Consider the following 19236-nt stretch of genomic DNA (forward strand, 5'->3'; position numbering starts at 1 on the left):
CTTGACTCTTTAGCAGTTCCTGCAGGTCTTCCCAGGTTTCTCTGAACCTTTCATCATCCTTTTTTATAGCACAAAAGTATACCATTTCAGTCACACACCATAATTTGTTCAGTGATTTCCCAGCTGAAGTGCAACCACTTACTTTCCAATTCTTATCCTTGACCAGAAGAGTTGTTGTGAATATTTTTGTACATATGGGTCCTTTTCCTCTTTCTTTGATTGCTTTCAGTAGTGGTAATGCTGAGTTAAAGGGTATGCATAGTTTAATACTTTTTACTCCAAATTACTTTCTAGAATGACAGTACCAGTTCATATATCTACCAACAAACCTTATCACCTCAGAATAAATGGAATTCATGTTGAGGTTTGGATATTACCTCTTTGAATCTGCATAAATCGGCAGTGCAGAAAGAATGACCAAATGACCGCTGAGTTGTATATGTATTAACATTTTACTTTTTAAATTGACTTGCTAAAATTTTTTAACATAACCTCATTAAAGTCATCTTAACTAGTTCTTCATTCATGAAAGAGCCTTGCCTCTTAATAGCTATGTAACCCTAGGCAACCTTCCTTGACTTTCAACTTCATTACCACTTTGATGGGGATAACAGTTCTTTCTATGCCTAACTCACAGAGTTATTGTAGGACTGAAACAAAATAGTTTGTATAAGGGAACTGACTTTGAAACTATAAAAGGACATGTAAATGGTTCCTTTTTCATGGACTTTAGCAGTGTGAGGCAGTGAATTACCATTCTTTCTTTTTAGAAGAAAAATCATGGTGTAGTGGAAGGAGTAAAGACTTTTGAGTCAGATTCTGACTCAAATCTTTTTATTAAGGGGATCTGTTCTGTGAAGTTTGGATTTAGTCAAAGGGCCACACACTTGAGGACCTAGAGGGCCACATGTGGCCTCAAGGCTGCAGGTTCCCCACCCCTGACTCAAAAGGTCTGAGTCCAATCCTAGCCCTCTCTTTCATTAATTGTGTGACTTTGGACAAATCCTTTAGCCTTTCTAAGTCTCAATTTCCTAATCTATATCATGAAGGGACTGCAGTAGATGTTTTCTGAGATCTAATACATGGTTGACATTCTGTGTTTATGGCCTTTAAGGCATGGTACATGAGAATCAATTATTAAGTGAAGCCCTATAATCAACTAATAAATATTATTGCGGGCCTACTATGTGCCAAGTACTATGTTAAGTGCTTAAGATAGAAAAAGAAGCAAAAGACAGTCCCTGCCCTCAAACAGTTGGCAATCTAAGAGGGGAGACATCATGCAAACAAATATATACAAAGCCACCTATATACAGGATAAATAGGAAATAATCCAGAGAGGGAAGACAGTACAATTAAGAATACTTGGAGAAGACTTTTTGTAGAAGGTGAGATTTTAGTTGAGACTTAAAGAAAAATGCTGAGAGCTGGGAAATGGTGTACCATGAAACATCCAGGAAGCCAATGTGTCACTGGATTGAAGAATACATGTTGGGAAGTAAAAGTGTAAGAAGATTAGAAAGGTAGGAAGGGCTTGATTATGAAAGGGTTTGAATAACAAACAGAACATTTTGTATTTGATACTGGAGGTTATTAGGGAGCCACTGGAGTTTATTGGGTAGAGGGTAATGTGGTTGGACTTGTGTTTTTAAAAAAGTCTCTTTGGTAGCAAATGGAGGATCTATTGGAGTGGGGAGAGACATGAGGCAGATAGGCCCACAAGCAGACTGGTGCAGTAGTCCAGGTGTAGGGTAGTGAAGGCCTCCACTGGAGAGGTGGCAGTGTCAGAGGAAAGATGGAGAAATATACAAGAAATGTTGTAGAGGGAAAATTGACTGACCTTGGCAACAGCGTAGATACAGGTATGAAAGACAGTGTGGAGTCCAAGATGATTCCAAGTTTGTGAGACTGAGGGATTGGGAGGATGGTGTTGCCTTTGTCGGTACTGGAAAGGGGTGTGGGGACAGTTTATGAGGAAAGATTATGAGTTCTGTTATGGGTATATTGAGTTTAAGATGTCTACTAAACATCTAGCTTGAGAGGTCTGGTAGGCAGTAAGAAAGATAAGATTAGAAGTCAACAGAGAGTTTGGGGTAGGATAGGTAGATTTGAGAATCAACATAGATATGGTAATTAAATCCATAGGAACTGATGAGATACCAAATGAAGAAGTAAACAGGAAGAAATGGTCCCAGGACAGAACACTGTGGGACACCTGTGATTAGAGGGGATGATCTGGAAGAGGATCCAGCAAAAGAGACAGAGTATAGGAATGGTCAGATTGGTAGAAGGAGAACCAGGAGAAAACAGTATCCCTAAAACCTAGAAAGAAGAGAGTATGAAAGAGGAAAGAGTGATCAGCAGTGTCAAAGGCTACAGAGAGGTCAAGGAGAATGAGGGTGAATGAAGATCTCCTGAGGTGTCAACTAAATGATCATTAGTAACGTTAGAGAGAGAAGTTTCAGCAGAATAATAAAGTGAGAAGCTGGATTGTAAGGAGTTAAGAAGAGAGTGAGAGCAGGAAAAGTGGAGGCATCTATTGTAGATGGTTGTTTTCAGGAGTTTAGCTATAAAGGGCCAAGAGGGAGTTCACAGTGAATAGTCTCAGTTTTGGTTTTGTGGGTTTTTTTCCTATAAAATGTGAGGTAAGGTTCTCAGCTGAGAGAATGGGGGTGGGGAGTTTTGGGAGGTTTGAGGAGGGATGAAAAGGTTTGGAAGAACTACTGTGGAGAGTGGGATAATGAGCTGATAAAAGGAGGTATTAGGATTGCCTAGCAACAGTAAGGGCCCACTTGGGGTTATAAACATAAATTTGTAGTGGACCCAGTCAGAACAGATGTATGATTTTCCTCACTTTTCCAACATTAGTGAGCACTAAATTTAAAGTGGTTTGTTGTAAATTGGAATAATTTTTGGAAATAAATATTTCTTTTCCAAATCATTTCTGAATTGATCTTTTTTTGTGTGTGGTAGCAGATAGTTATCTACTATCATAGCATATAAAAACCCTTTTGTTTTAAAAAGAATTTTTTCTTTATATGACACATGCTTGCTTCATATGTTCTAGGTGAAAAACGACTATATGTTAGACATAGCTGATCAAGTGGACCAGGAAATTGCTTTGAAGTTGGGTTGCCTTGAAATACGGTGAGCTTAATAAACTGTACTTATTTGTATGGCTGTTTATCTTTTGAAGGAAAATTAATTCTTTCAAACATGTTTATATTAATTGTAAAAGTTATTCTTCTTCACTTAACTATTTATCAAGGATTTTACTTTTTTGGAGGGGGAAAGGATTCCAGACCTGTGATTTATTTGGTGTAGGAAACTTCTGGCTAGAAATTCCTTCTACCATTGCATCACAGCAACCGTTATACACTTTATAATCTTAGGAATTTGCCTGGGGTGTTATGTAGAGTTAAGTGACTTACTCAGGGTCATGCAGTCAGCTTATGTTATAAGTGTGCCTTGAACCTGACTTTTCTTGACTCCTAGGTCATTATTCTGTGCTCTTTTCTTTACTTTGTGTCATTAAAATATGTCTACAAAATATTAATTTGAAATGGAAGTAACAAACTGATGGACAGATTCACTAAATGTATTTAGTCAACAAGTACTTACCTTATATTGGGCATTGAATTCTGCATTGGAGATACAGGGAGCTGCAAAAACACAGTTCCTGCCATCAGGGAGCTCACATTTTAATGGGAAAAATAACGTGCACGCAAAAAAAAAATTCATATGCACAATATGGGATAGTATGGATGGACTGTGGGAGAAAGGGGGAAGATGAGGAAAAACCTTTGCAGAAAGCGGAATTTTGAAATCTTGAAGGAAGATAGGAGGCAGAGATGAGATGGGAGATCATTGCAAGCATGGGATACAGCTAGTGAAAAGGTACAAAGTTGGAAGATGGAGTGTCATGTGTGAGGAGTAACAAAAGAAAGCCAGTTCAACTGGATCACAGAATGTGTAGCAGAGAGTCAAGCGTAAGAAGTGGCCAGTGTGTGAAGAGATTCAAGTTCCAAATAGAGGATTTTGTATTCGATCTTGGAAGTAATATGGAACCAGTGGAGTTTGTTGAGTGGAGATTTGGGGTATTTGGGTGACATGGTCAGACCTGCACTTTAGGGGAAAAAAAAGAAACATATGATGAACTGGAATGAGAAGAAACTTGACAGTGAGACCAGCTAGAAGACTGTGGCAATAGTCCAGGTCAGTCAGTCAAGAAACATTGAACTGAACTTCTTCTGTATGCCAGACACTGTGCTGAGTGCTGAAGATACAAATAAAGGCAAAAGAGCTCCTCTCAAGTAGCTCACAGTCTTAATTAGGGAGAGGATATGCAAGTAACCATGTATAATAAAGTTATGTATAGGAAAAATTGAGCATAATTAACAGAGGACAGACACCAGAAATAAAGGAGATGGGGAAAAATTTCCTGTAGAAGGTGAGATTTTAGCTGGAACTTGAAGGAAATCAGAAGGCATAGGTGATGAGGGATAGTATTCCAGGCATGGAGGACAGCTAGTGAAAATATAGTCAAGGGATAGAATGTCTTGTGTGAGGAACAGCAGGAAGGCCAATGTCATTGGATCACAGAGTTCATAGAGAGGTGTAAGAACGCTGCAGAGGTGTGTGTGGGAGGGCAAGTAGTTTTGAACACCAAGCAGAAGATTTTATATTTTGTCTTGGAGTTTATTGGTGGGGTGGAAGGGTGACATGGCTAGGCCTGTGCTTTAGGAAGATCACCTTGAAAGTTGAGTGAAGATGGAGAGACTTGTGGCAGGAATACCACCCAACAGGTTATTTATTGCAGTAGTCTGCATCACAAGGTGATGAGAGTCTGCACCAGGCTGGTGTCAGTGTCAGAGGAGAGATGGGAACATATGTGAGAGATATTCAATTTCACAGGTAAATTTCACAGACCTTAGCAGTAGATTGGATGTGTTGGGTGAGAAAGAGGAGTTGAAGATAACACCTAGTTTGCAATCCGGGGTGACAGGGAAGATGACAGGCATTCTTCAGTAGGGAAAGGTGTTAAAGCCCTGTTTCAAGATGGCAAAGTGATTGAAAGTAGAGAAGCAGATGAATTCAAGAGACATGAAGGTCGTAGACGCTATAAAACTTGAGACAATAGATCAGATATATGGGGTGACTATGAATGAGGAGTTCTGTATGACACAGATACTGCCTTCTTTCTCCTACTCTCTCCTCTTTTCTATAAAACTTAATTTTTTTGCCTCATCTTGGATGACTAGAAGGATGATGTTACCATGCATTGTAAGAGGGAAGTTTGGAAGAGAGGAGGTTTAGGGGATGTGTGCTAGGATACCGATGCAACTGAGGAAGCATGCATTAACACTCACACAACACCGAGAAAAGTTGTGGTGCAGATGTGAGACCATTTAGGCTAATTTTGCTCACAGGTGGATTAATTTGGGACCCATCTGTATTCCTTTGTTCCAGAATATTATAAAAGCCATCTTTAAGACTCGTAAAGAGCTCATGAGATCAAGGCAACCACTTTGATGACAGTTTTTAATCTTCTTGCCAACAGTTTTTATTTGTTTTCCTCTTTCTGAACTGATTTTCGATTGAGAACTGTTTCTGCGTGGAAGTATTGCAATATGATTTGGGGGATTATTTATTTTCACTCGGGCTCTGAGCAATCTCAGGATTGCTCTCTGAGATTGTAGGTAGCAAACAGGATAGCTACCCAGATGGGGCTAAAATAATATTATAATATAATATATATTATATTATATTATAGATATAAAATATATTATATTATATATGATATATATTATAATATAATATATAATTATATATTATAAATATATAATATAAATAATATAATATGATATAAGATAATAATAATATAAAATAATATAATAATAATAATGGGGCTAATAAAATAATATGTTGAGTTTGAGATACCTATGGGCATCCAGTTTGAGATGTCCAAGAGGAAGTTAGTGATGGAAGACTAGAGTACAGGAGAGAAGTTTGAGTTGGATATACAGATTGGAAAGTCATTTGCAAAGAGATGACTATTGAGCCCATGAGAGCTGATTAAATCATTAAGCAAGATAGCATAGATAGAGAAGAGAAGTGGGCCCAGGGCAAATCTTTACAGGATAATCATGGTTAGTGGGAGGGACTAAGAAAGAAAAGTCATACAGGACTATATTACTAAATATAGCTAGTAATTCCAGTGATGGTAAAATTGCTAATTTTAGAAAACCAATTAGTTGTCTTTTAATGTGTTTTTAAAGACAGCATGTAAAATTAAACAGTTTGGTTATGTGAAATATTAGAAAGTAAAAGTCATCACAAATATCATCATTTAAAAATTTTTCTACTCTCTAGCTTTTGTAAAAGTGCTTATAATAACTATAGTTATAACTTTTGCCCCCATCTAAATTTGCTCTAAAATCTGGACAAAATGAATTTGCTCAAAATATAAATTTACACTTCATATTTGTAAAGTACAAAATGTTATTCAAAAATGCATATATTTATTGTTACAGAGGGCAAATATGTGTAATGTAATTAGTTGTTTAATGCTTAAGGTGTTAATAATGAACTTTTTTGCATGAACTTGGCCTGTGGTCTCACTTTCCAGGAGGTTCACAAACCACTAAATGAGAACCACTAGTGCAGTGAATAGACTTGGGGGGAAATCTTATCCTTACAAGCTATATTAAAATTAAAAAAAACTTGATTAGTGAACTGAATATGAACTTTTTAAAATTTAGGAAGCCAACCAATAACCAAATCTAAAATAAGTTCCAAAGAGGAGATATTAAGAATTAAAGGACAAATAGATAAACAGAACCCCACCCCCCAAAAAACCCTGTAAATGATAAAACCAAAAGCTAGTTCTTTGAAAAGATTAATGCAGTTGATAATCTTTAGCCAAATTAATTAAAAAGAAGAGGGGAGAAAATAAAATTTTAAAAAATAGTAAATGAACGAGGTAAAATTAAAACAAAATGAAAATAAATAGAATAATCAGAACTTAGGCAGAGTTATGTGGTAACAAAACTGAGAAGACAAAAGAAATAAAGGATTGTCTGAGCAAATCGTAATGTAATATCGCTATGCTTTAAAAAATGATGACTATGGAGAAGCGTGGGAAGATCTTTATGACCTGATACAGAAGCAGAGCCAAGAAAATGAAACACATAATGACCACAGCAACATAAACAGAAAGAACTGCGCACACGAAACATTAGAGAGTGTTGCAGAATTATAAAGAGCAAACATGGCTTGAAAGAGATATGGCAGAGGACGATTTAGATCCACCACTCTGAGGTGATGGGAGGTCCACACTGTTGCATATTGAACAGTTTCAATGTATTGATCAACTATACCAACTTTTTTCTTCTTAAAAAAAACACTATTTATCTGTTATACGGAATGACTTATTTGAGATAATAGGGTGAGAAATACTGGGGGAAACCATGATGATTTTTTTAAAAGCTTATTGTTAAAAATAATCTATTTTGCACAATCCCACTAAATAGATATCCCATATATACTTAAGTATAACATTTGAAGACATTTCAGCTTTTTAAGTGTCAAGTTAACAAACATTTTCTGAGTCCCTACTATATACTAGACACTGTATTAAGTGCTAGCTAATAATAGCTAATATTTATATAGTGCCTTAAGGGTTTGCAAAGTGTTTTACCAATACCATCTCATTTTATCATCATAACAAGCTTGGCAGTTTTGTGCTAATATTGGAACCCCCATTTTATAGATGAGGAAACTCAGGTGGAATTTAAGTGAATTACTCAGAGTCACAGAGCTAGTGTCTGAGGGTATATTTGAACTCAGATCTTCCTGACTCCAGTTCCAGGGTTCTTTTCATTGCTGTACCTAGTGCTCTTGGCATGTAGTTCAACTTTTTATCTTGTACAAGAACCCCTTTCTACAACACAAGCACATGATCATCTCTCATTTGCTTTACCACTTTCAGTAGTACAGAAATCACAACCTCCAAAACATCTCATTCCATTTGAAGAAAACTTTGCTTTCAAGTTGTTATTGTTCTTAAAATTTGAACCCACATTTTACTTCATGTAGTTTTCCTCCATCATTTCTTCATGAACTGCCTGGAATGATGATCTCACTTCTATGGAGTGTTCGGAGATTTTTGCTGTAACTTTAGGTATTTGAACTACTGTCACTGCCAAGTGACTGCTTTCGGTGCCCAAATGCAAGCTGGTTTCTCTCTGAGAAGAAAGAAAGTTAAGAATTCATAGAATACTTTCCACACATCTTAGGTTATTAAAGGCAATGAAGTATTCCTTTGAAGTCTTCATTGTTTACCTTAAGAAGAAAAGATTTTAAGAGACAGAGGGGAAAGCTGGCTTGTGTCAAGATTATAGATTTAGAAAAGGATAGAACCTTAGATATATAGCATCTAAACCCCTCAGTTTGTAGATGAGGAAGCTAATGCACATAAAAATGAAGTGACTTGCCCAGTGTTACACATGTAGTAAATGTTTGAAGGATGGATGATTTTCCTGTATGTAATAGGGAGACGTGCTTGGTACTGGGATAGACTTTTGTCAATATTAACTATAAAGAGGTCTACTGTCTTGCCAGATCATGGCTCTGTAGAACCTATCAAAGTCAATGGCAGCTGTCTGCTTATGGTAATACATATGGAAAATACTTTTAGAAAGAACCCAGAAAGTATTTTCACAGTTTACAAATAAACAGATGAACACTTTTTAAATGCTTATCTTTTGCAAAACATTGTGCCATGTACTGATGAAACAAGTAGGAAATTAAGGTTTCAGCACATGGGGAGCTCAGATTCTGAAATTTCGGTTGAGAGACAGTGTATTTATTTAAGAGATTCCAGCTGCAAGTCAGATGGAAAGGCCCATTGGTTTGTGGGCTGTAGAGGCTAAACATCTTCTTTAGTGTTATTTTCATATATCAGTTTCTAATGTCCAGACATTTAAATCGTGCCAAGGATGTTGGCATTGAGACTTTCTTCCCTGGATATTCACTAGCTATTGTTGCTGAGTTACCAGGTCACATCTCAACAAAGGTTAACTCCCTGGATGATGACTTCAGCAGTGGGCTAGAAGCAGGGCAGGTGGTGTGGGATGAGCTTCTTATTCTTGGGGCTTACTGCTTGCTGGTATTAGTAAATGCAGTTTGTAGTGACAGGGAGGGCACATCTCTTCCTTCTCCATATGAGTTCTTCCCTGAATGATGATTGTACTTGCTGGCATGGAAACAGCTTGATCTTCTGATGAAGATTATTTGTTGATATCAGTGAAGTGTCAAAAAGTTATATTATTATTGGAGAATACTCAAGATTGTCTGGCTAGAAAGCACACAGATGAATTTTTGAAACATCACCAATCAAATATAGAAGCATGATACAGTAATGAGGGTGACAACTGCTGTAAGTGCCAAAAGCAGAGCCACTAATAACATCTTAACCTGGCTTTATGGTGATTATATTCTTTAAAAAGTGGGAGAATTGACCAAGAAGACTGTTTTTCTAGATCTGATTCTCACCAAATTAGGAGAAACTGGTTGAGATCAAATGATGGAACCTTGTGAGGAAGTGAAAGCTGCGTCTTAGAGTCTGTGATAAAGGTGATTCAGAGAGAGAAGGAAGCAAACTTACAACACGGCACTCTAGGTTTGGGGAAAGCAGATTTCAGAGTGGGAACAGGAAAAATAAGCAGCATCCTTTATACTAAAATTGTTCAGAGAAGTTCATTCTAGGGGAAATGGAAAGCTCTCAAGCATGAAACTCAAGATAAAAAGAAAAATAGTTCTGATAAAGAGAAAAAAGTGGAATCGTCAAAAGAAACCCAACATGAATGTCTGGGAAATTTAACAGCCACCTTAGTTTTTAAAAGTGATATGTACAAGTACGAGTCTCAGAGAATGAATTTAAGAGTATGGTGCAGTCCCATAGTGAGGGGCATGCTAAAGCTTAAAAGGCAGATGATTTTATTATTTTTATCTGTGAAACCAGTATGAAAACTCTGTTGTTCTATTCTGTAAGGTTGATAAGAAAAGCTGAAACTGCACGTTTTTCTGTTTGTATGTTTTAACTGTCTTTTTTGAAAAAGAGACCCAAAGACAGAATAACACTGTTGCTTGGGATAAATGAGGTGGTAACTGATAACAAAGAGAAGGCAAAGTCACGAGGTTTTTCTTCTACTTATTTTCTCTAGTAAGGGCAATGATGTTTGGAATGGAAAGTACAGAACCACATGGCGAATAGATAGGGAACTGATATCCATAGTAAGGAAGGAGATAGTAAGAGAGTACTGGAATTGCCCTCAATAAGTTAAGGTCATGTGGCACAGATGAACTAAATCCTCTGATTCAACAAGCTATGATTGCTTATTTGAAAGATTATGAAGTACAAAAGTGCTGCTGAATCGGAAGCAAGGAAATGATGTCCAGATTTTCAGAAAAGACAAAAAAAAGTCTGAAAAGTAGAAACTAGCATGTTTGATCTTGGTTTCTGACAAAATTCTAGAACATATTAACAAAAGAAAGCATGTTTATAATTAGAAAGATCATCTCAAGTTCAAAGGTGCTTTAACTTCCATTTTTGACAGTGCTTTTGAACTGATAGTTACAGTTTTACTTTTAGCAAAAGAGTCGACAATCTCTTGCACTATTTTTTTTAAGATAAAGATATGGACCAAGTAATAGCACAGTTAGATGGATTTGAAACTGGACTGTCTTTTGCCTCTTTTTGTATCCCCAGTGCTCAGGACATTACTTGGCACATAGTAGGCACTTAATAAATGTTTACCAGTTGATTGGTTAAATGGCCAAACCAAAAGAGTACTTACTGATCATTCCCTGTCAGCTTGAAAAGAGTTTTCCAGTGGAGTTCCTCAGGAATATGTGCTGTTCAATATATTTGTCAAAGACTTAAATAAATGCCTAAGTGGCATGTTTATAAAATTTTGACACCAATCTGGGAAGGATTTTTTAAAATCTTGATTTGTTAAGATATTCAACCAGATTGAATAATATGAAAATGAACAGTATATAAAGTCTTTCATTTGGATTAAAAAATAAACTTCATAATTACAGGATGAATTCAGTTTACTTACAGAATTAGAGTTTGAGATATTACAAATACAGCATCAGTTAATAGTACGTAATAGCAGCCAGGAATTCTAACGTAGCCTTGTTGCATTGAGACATGATGACCAGGAAAAAGATAGCTTATACTCCCATGGTTCTCTTCTGCTCAGACCACATCTTGGAGTATTTTATTCAATTCTCTATGGAAGTTCCTTTGAAATATAGCCCTCATCCCTCTCTAGAACTCTATTCTCACATCCCCAGACTGCCTTCTGGAAATGTCCTTCTACTTGTCTTGTAATCTTCTGAAACTCATTAGGTGCAGAATGGAATTCAACTTCTCTAAGAAACATGCTTCCTGTTTTTGATAAGAATTTCTCAATCCTTATAAATACAAATCTAAATAAATATGAATTCCTTTATTTTGCATTTAAAACCCATTCTAATCTGGCTTCAACAGTTCTAGATTAGCCTCCCACTCACAAGGTATACATTCTAGCCTGCTTGCTGATCTTCATACGCATTTCATTTTTTATGTTCCTACCTTTCCTGTTCTCCCTCTTCAGCTCTGCTTATTATAATCACTGCCTGGTGTCAAGGTACATCTCAAGTGCCACCCCTCAGAACCCCAAGAAGCGTTTCTTGAGCCTTTGAGTTGTTAGTGTTCTTCCAGCCTACCTCAGTTTATTTTGTTTTACATTTTCATGCATTTTATATTTAACTGCATGCATATTGTTTTCCTTCAAAAGTATGTAATTTACTTGAGGGCAAAGTTGTTTTTTTTTTTAAATTTTTTTTCCTTGTATCCCTTGTTCAATTATTTTCACTTGTGTCCAGCTCTTTATGACCCCATTTGGGTTTTCTTGGCAGAGATACTGGAGTAGTTTGCCATTTCCTTCTCCAGTTCATTTTACAGATGAGGAAACTGAGGCAAAGAAGGTTAAATAACTTGCCCAGGGTCTCACAGCTAGTAAGTGTCTGAGGCCAGATTTCAATTCAGGAGGATGACTCTTTCTGACTCCAGGCCTGGCACTTTTTCCACTGTGTCACCTAGCTGCGCCCTTCTATCCCTAGAGGCCAGTATATTAACTAATAACATTGTTAGTGGTAAATAAATGCTTGTTGAATTGCATTGGATCCTACATTGTAGAAGAGTCAGTATATTGTAGAGTGTTATTAAGAGGAGAGCAAGGATAGAAAACATGTCATTTGGAGGAAGCTGGGTACAATGGGAAGAGCACTTGGGTTAGATGCCACTTATGCCCTTAAGCAAGTCACTCACCCTCTCTGGTCCATGATTTCTTCACCTGCATAATGACAGTAGTGTGCTAGAGGGACTCTGAGGTCCCCCCCAGCCCTGTAGATCTTTGATCCTATGATACTATATGAAGGTGATTAGGTGATTAGGCTGGAGAATAGAGGTAAGTAGGGGTAACGATAACTGTCTGTGTGTATTTCAAAGGCATATATGGAAAAGGGATTAGACTGGTTTCACTTGGCCCCAGAGGGCAGAACTAGGCATAATGGGTAGAAGTTGCCACTAGACAGATTTAGGTTTGATGAAAGAAAAAACTACACAGACCATTAGAGAAACCACAGACTATTTCCAAAAGTGGAATGGGATACTTTGTTGGGCATAGGATTGGAATGAGGGTAGAATGAATACTGGTCAGTTTTTTTGTTGAGGGTGATATTCTCCTGGCTGTTGAGCTGGACTAGGTGGTGATCAATTTCCAATGCTGAAATACTCTGATTCGCATTAGTTGTCATGTCTTTTGGACCTACTCAAAATAAGTTTATTATCTCCTCTTCTACGCGGCAGGAGACCAATTGAAGATAATTGTCACTTTTCCTTTTCCTTGCTTCTGTTCTGGCTATTACCCTCATTTCCACTGCCCATTTTCCATTTGATGTTTTCATTTCCATTCACTGCTCCAGTCATTCTTTGTCATTAAAATTTATTAGCAATAGTCCAGGTGTGGTCTGGCTCTCACGGTTCACTGGGAGTATCACCTTTTTTGTTGTGATAGAGGCAACAGTAGCAGTAATGGTAGTAGCATTTATATACTGCTTAAAGGTTTACAAAGTACTTTGTAAATATTATCTCATTTTATCTTTACAACAACCCTAGGAGTCAGGTACTTTTTAGCTAGATCTCAGTCCAGGGTTCTATGCACTGCTTTCTTCACAGCTTCATAGATACCTGATTCTTCTTAATGAAATTTTAACACACAAGGGCTTTCTTTTCCCAAGTCAAGTCACATTATTAATGCCAGTCAACCCCACAGTCACAAAAACACCTAAGTTTTATTCATAAAAATTATTGTCTATGCAAATTCACTGCTTTATTCCATACATTCCATTTCGTTTAAACTTTCATTTAACACTCTGACTTCCCAGATATTCTCTCTCCTCTAATTTTTTGTGACGTTGTTCCCTCATGGTTCTTTTCCTACCTGTATGATTGTTGCTTTTCAGTCTCCTCTGCTGGCTCTTCATCTGTGTTATGCCCACTAACTATTGGTCTCGCCAGTGGATCTGTTCTAGGTTCCTTTCTTTTATTTCCTCGATAATATCCCAGTTGGGGATCTTATCAGCTTCTATGAGTTCAGTTATCTCTATGATTCACAGATGTATCCAGCCATATTCTTTCCTCCCAACATCAGTTAGTCATGTATCTCTAATTGCCCTGGATGTTCTATAGGCAACCTAAATTCAACATGTGCAAACCAGAATTCATTATCTCCCCACTTCCTTTCCCCATTCTCTTCTTCCAAACTTCGCTATTACTATCAAGGGCACCACCTTCCTACCAGTTACCCAAGCCTGCAACCTCAATGTCACCCTGAGCTCCTCATTTTCATTAACCTAACACATCAAATCCTTTGCTAAATCTTGTCATTTCTCCTACCCTATGTCTTATTTACAGTCTCTTCCTAATTCCTAGTTCAGGGATTTTCCCTGGACTACTACAGTTGTCTCTTAATTATTCTCCCTGTCTTAATTTAATCTGTCTTCCACTCAACTACCAAACCAATTTTCCTAAAGTTCAGTTCTAACTATATCACATTCCCTTATTCAGTGAGCTCCAGTGGCTCTCTGTTACCTCCAGATTCAGCATAAAGTCCCCTGTTTGGCATTTAAAGCCTTCTTACATTTTTAGTCTTCTTACATCTTGCTCCTTCCCACCTACAACAGCAGTCTACACTGAGACAAGGATCATTAAGTGCTTATGTTCTAATGGGGTATGACAGCACATAAAAGGAAATTGGCCTACTTTGAGACAGGAAGGTAGCACAGTGGCTAGAGTGCTGGGCTTGGAGTCAGGAAGACCTGAATTCAAATCCAGTTTCAGACATTTACTAGCTCTATGACCCTGGGCAAGTCACTCAACCTCTGTTCACCTCAGTTTTCTCAACTGTAAAATGGAGATAACAGCGCCTACCTCCCAGGATTGTTGTGATGTTCAAATGAGATGTTTGTAAAGCCCTTAGTATGCAGTACCTGGCTTTTAATAGATGCTTATTGCCTCTCTGTCTCCCACTCTTTGAAATTCCTTCAACAAGACTCCTCTAACTCTATGTCCAGATTCCATTTCTGTTCTTAGGCTGTTCTCCCATGCCTAAAATGCTCTGTGCCCCACCCCCATCTTCACCTTTTATTTTTCCTGGCTTTCTTGAAGACTCAGTTCAAAGCCCACATAATGCAAGAGGACCTGCTTCTGCTAATGCCTTCTACTTTCAATTTATCTTCCATCTACTTTGTAGTATCTAATATATACTGAGATGTTTACATATTGTCTCCCCTATTACAGTGAAAGCTTATTAAGGTCAGAAAATATTGTGTTTTTCTCGTTGTATATACAGAGCTTTGCACAATGCCTATATTAAGCACTTAATAAATGCTTGTTAATTGGATGACTGACTTCCAGTCTCATCCAGATTAAACAGCATTGCCATATCCATAGTTTAGGGAAATTTATGTGCCCATAATTTTTTTTTCCCAGAGTGGAATTTCAAGATATTTCTTTCAACTATCTGTACCTTGAATGAAAAGTTCAAACAGGGTGACACGTAAAGGAGAGCGGGTTGACATACCACTCGGTCCCTTTGAGTCCATTATTTTTAGTGTTTGCCTTTCATATGGGCCTGGAATAAAATTCAACAGCTTTTAAAAATACCTATTATTTATATTGTGGTTGACAGTTTTCAAGGAAGAACAGTTGGATTATAATTTATAGCTGAAATATTTCATATAACTTTTTGAATCATGATAATTTTTTGTGCTTTTTTTTCCTAAACAAAGAGCAGGCTAAGCAAGCTGTATTCCTTTGTAAATACTCTGTTCACAGGCTTTTTTAAAAAAAGTCTTTTTCTAGTGGGCTTAATGAGCTTAAGGGCAGCTTTTACTTTTGAAAGACCTAGTTGCCAGTAAAACTTGAAAACTCTATGTCTGATTTGGCATAATATAATATAATAATGAAGAATATTTTGCAAGTTACACCTACTCCCTTTTGTAAAGGGGTCTTGTAAGAAAACCTTTGTCATCTATGCTGACCATCTATTTAATCAGAAACACCATAGCCCTTTTCTAAATGGGTAAACTCGTGATAACATGTAATGTTATCAGCAGTTTGCATGACCTAAGCAGAGTAGGGGTTAGTACCTTTGCAGCAGTGTTGCATCAGCCAGTCTGCTGCACTTATATCCCTATCTTTTGGGAGGAGTTGACTTATTTTGAATTATAACCAAACTTGTTTCTCAACTGATATTATGTTTTTTACTCTTAATAAATTGTCTTCACAATATTGGTCTTAAAGATCAAGAATCAAGTTTATTCATAGTCAAAAGCATAGTAATTGAGCAAAATTTTAATTTGTGTCTTTATTCAGAATTCACAAAAATGTTAGTGATGTCCAAGAAATACTTCATTATAATGTGCTTTGACCATTTTCTCTCTTAACAATTCTTTATAAATCTATTTTTTGTGATTTTAGGAGATCATACTGGGAGATGAGGGGCAATGCCCTAGAGAAGAAATCTAACTATGAAGTATTAGAGTAAGTATTTCATATCTACTCTTTCCTAGAAGAATCAGATCAATGTAGTGAGGAAGGCATTTGTTCATGTTATAGGTTTTGATAATTAAAGTTTTGCTTTGATTTGAATTACAGTTCAGTGTAAATTTATGATATAGTTGAAGGCTCTTAGCTATATTGAAGTGATAAGGATTCACTAATTTTGTAGTAATTTATGTTACATTTTAATTCCTAGAATCAATCAACTGAGTCCTTCAAACATAACAGCTACTTGAATACATTAAGACCCACTGTACATAGTCAGTTCTATCTTAGTTATTATTTATCTGGTTTAACTTTTTCTATAAGCATTTTCTTCCAGTTAAAAGCAAAATTTGTCTATTGCATGATAGAATGAGAAAACTTTCTGATATCCAAGTTAATGCCTAATTATATAATTAAATTGAATTAAGTGGGTTTCATCCAAACTTGAACAGAAGATGTGTGAGAAGCTCTGTATTTCATCCATACGATGGTGAATCCTGAAAGAGACAATTGGTATTTATTTTACCTTGTTAAAGGTTAATTTTGTTTCTATTAGCTGTTGTGGAACACTGCCTAAATGCTAACTTTACCCAGTTGTCAGTCATGACTGCTGAAGTCTTTGAAGTGTATTAAAAGTCAAACCAAAGGTTAGATAATACTGTGTAGAATTGAAGGACTTAAATAGCTTTGGCTTTTATATAGAAGCAGTAAGCTGGGTCAGTCCTACTGCACTAATTCTCCAAAGGCTTAGGGACTACACCATTCAGAGCATGTGTTTTTGTGGGGGGAAATAAAATAATAATAACGACGCGAACTTACAGAACTTGACGATTGCAGAGTACTTGCCATATTTCGTCTCATTTGAGGTGATATGTGATGGTTTGAGCTATGTGGAATAAAAAGTGCACTTTTTGAGAATGGGAAATTATTTTGTGTTAAATTCTTAAGCAAATAGAATTCAGAGTAATTACAGCAGTCCTAGTTGGAAGGACATTCTCTTTTAAATTAGTGTTAAATATTCTTCAGTTGAAAGCCTGAATTGAGGAATGAAGGTGCTTTGGGGTGTAAGTTACTGAATTTATTTTACTCCTGAAATAACAGCTTAGGCTTTGAGCTCCTATGTTAATATAGTCATAAAGTAACCACAGGATTCTAAGTTGAGTTCCTAAAAGAAACTAGGTTAGGGCCAAATGAAATTGGGCCAGGCATAAAATAATATAGTTAGTTAAATGACTTAATGATAGTCATCCGTTTTCTTGGCAAGAGTGAAATTTTGTGTCATCATTACAGGTTTTGAGCAGCAGAGAATTCATTGGCCCTTCCCCAATAAAAGTGTAACATGCTTCCTTCAAAAAATTTATATTAATGACTCACTATATTCAAAGGAACATACTCGGCATTGAAACAGATACATAGATGAAAAAGTTAAAAGATGTGGTCCATTCCTTTAAATAGGTTTACTCTTTAATCGGCAAGTGAAGACAGGTACAGAAATAACTAAAATGCAAAATTACCTAAGTAATAAGTGCATAAAAGAAGTATAATGGAGTTCAGAGGAGTGATAGATCACATTCAGCTTGGGTGTACAAAATTGGGTTAAGGAAAGACTTCAGTTAGGGAGAGTTATGTGAGATGATGCTAAAAAATGGGTAGTTAGGCAATGGTAATGGAGAAAAGAAGGGCCTGGCAGGCTATGGTTCACGCAGTCACAAAAAGTCAGACACGACTGAACAAATGACATTCTAATCGTTGCGAATGGCATGGTTAAAGACACAGAGGTGGGAAATTATGTACTGTATCTGGTGAGTGGTGAATAGACTCTTTTAGCTGGAGTATAAATATGGTACAAAGATAAGATAAGGCTAAAAAGGTAAATTGGATCTAAAAGGTAAAAAAATCTTGGTTAACAAGTCTGTTTACTTAGGTTTTAGGAACCCATTTAAGGATTTTGAACAGGAGAATGAATAGATCAGATCTTTACATTAAGTTGGTGAATTTAGCAGAAGTATATGAGATGCGCAAGTGATATGTGAAATATTAGAGCAGAAATCAGCAAACTGTGGCCTTTGGCTCACAGCTGGTTTTGGTATGGGCATGTGAGGTAAGAATGGTTTTCAAAAAACAAAAACAAACACCATTCTTAGCCCCAGGGAGGGCATTACCAGCTAAGGATTATTTTTGTTTAAAAATAATTTTATTTCAGTTTTTTTTATTAGCTCCAGGAGCTGCAATACAAAAACAGGCAGAGGGCTAGTTTTGACCCTTCAGCCCTATTTAAAAAAATATAAAAAGTATTATTAACAGACTGTAGTATTGTCTTACCCTTGAGTAGAGGTCGCAGTCAGATTAAAACAAGTGAGAAATGTTTAACAACATAAATAAAAATACAGAAATGTTGATTTGTGGTTCCTAAGTCAACATGAGACTTCAGGTATCCGTTTTTGTTCATTGTCTTTGCCATCTGTACTCTCTTCTCCATTCTCATTTTACCCATACTTTAGTAGATGCCGTCATTATCTCCCACCTGGACTGTTGAAATAAACTTACATTTCTCTAGATCTTTCTACTCAATTCAATTCACCTGCTTCAGCAATAATTTTCCTTATGCAAAGATCTTGTCACATCACTCCTCTGCTTAAATCTTGAGTGGCTTCTGTTGCCTACAAAGTAGAGTTCAAAGTTCTTTGCTTGGAACTTAAGGCCCTTCTTTATCCTTCCTCCAAGTCTGTTGCAACCTTGCTTTCCGGCCTTATCTTCTTAATACTCCCCTGTGGGCACTCTGTTCTTCAGCCATAATGAACTATTCTCATTCCTCCCAATATTATACTTCTACATTTTCTTCACTCAGTTCTTTTCCTCAGGGCATTCTCTACTTTTGGAATGTTTACAGCTCCTTCCTCCTCAGCCCTCACCTTTTGAATTACTTTCTATCCTTTAGAATCTAACTCAAATCGTACTTCCTCCTCCATCAACAAGCATTTCTTTAACATTTATGTTGAGTGAAGTACTGTGCTAAATTCTGAGGATACAAAGAAAAATAAGTGATCCTGTCCTTAAAGAGCTTACGTACTTTA

At 36.7% G+C, this 19236-nt stretch overlaps 1 protein-coding gene across 19 annotated transcripts in view; it reads left to right on the top strand.

Moving 5' to 3' along the window:
* PTK2 (protein tyrosine kinase 2) overlaps positions 1–19236 on the top strand; it is a 418748-nt gene that overhangs the window by 186751 nt on the left and 212761 nt on the right. For all 19 annotated transcript variants that reach the window (XM_072602962.1, XM_072602979.1, XM_072602958.1 and 16 more), the window contains 2 exons: positions 3068–3147; positions 16097–16159. In XM_072602962.1, the coding sequence (XP_072459063.1) occupies positions 3068–3147; positions 16097–16159 (143 nt within the window). The remainder of the gene's footprint in view (positions 1–3067; positions 3148–16096; positions 16160–19236) is intronic.

This window comes from Notamacropus eugenii, chromosome 4 (assembly GCF_028372415.1).
Source record: "Notamacropus eugenii isolate mMacEug1 chromosome 4, mMacEug1.pri_v2, whole genome shotgun sequence".
Classification (NCBI taxonomy): Eukaryota; Metazoa; Chordata; class Mammalia; order Diprotodontia; family Macropodidae; genus Notamacropus; species Notamacropus eugenii.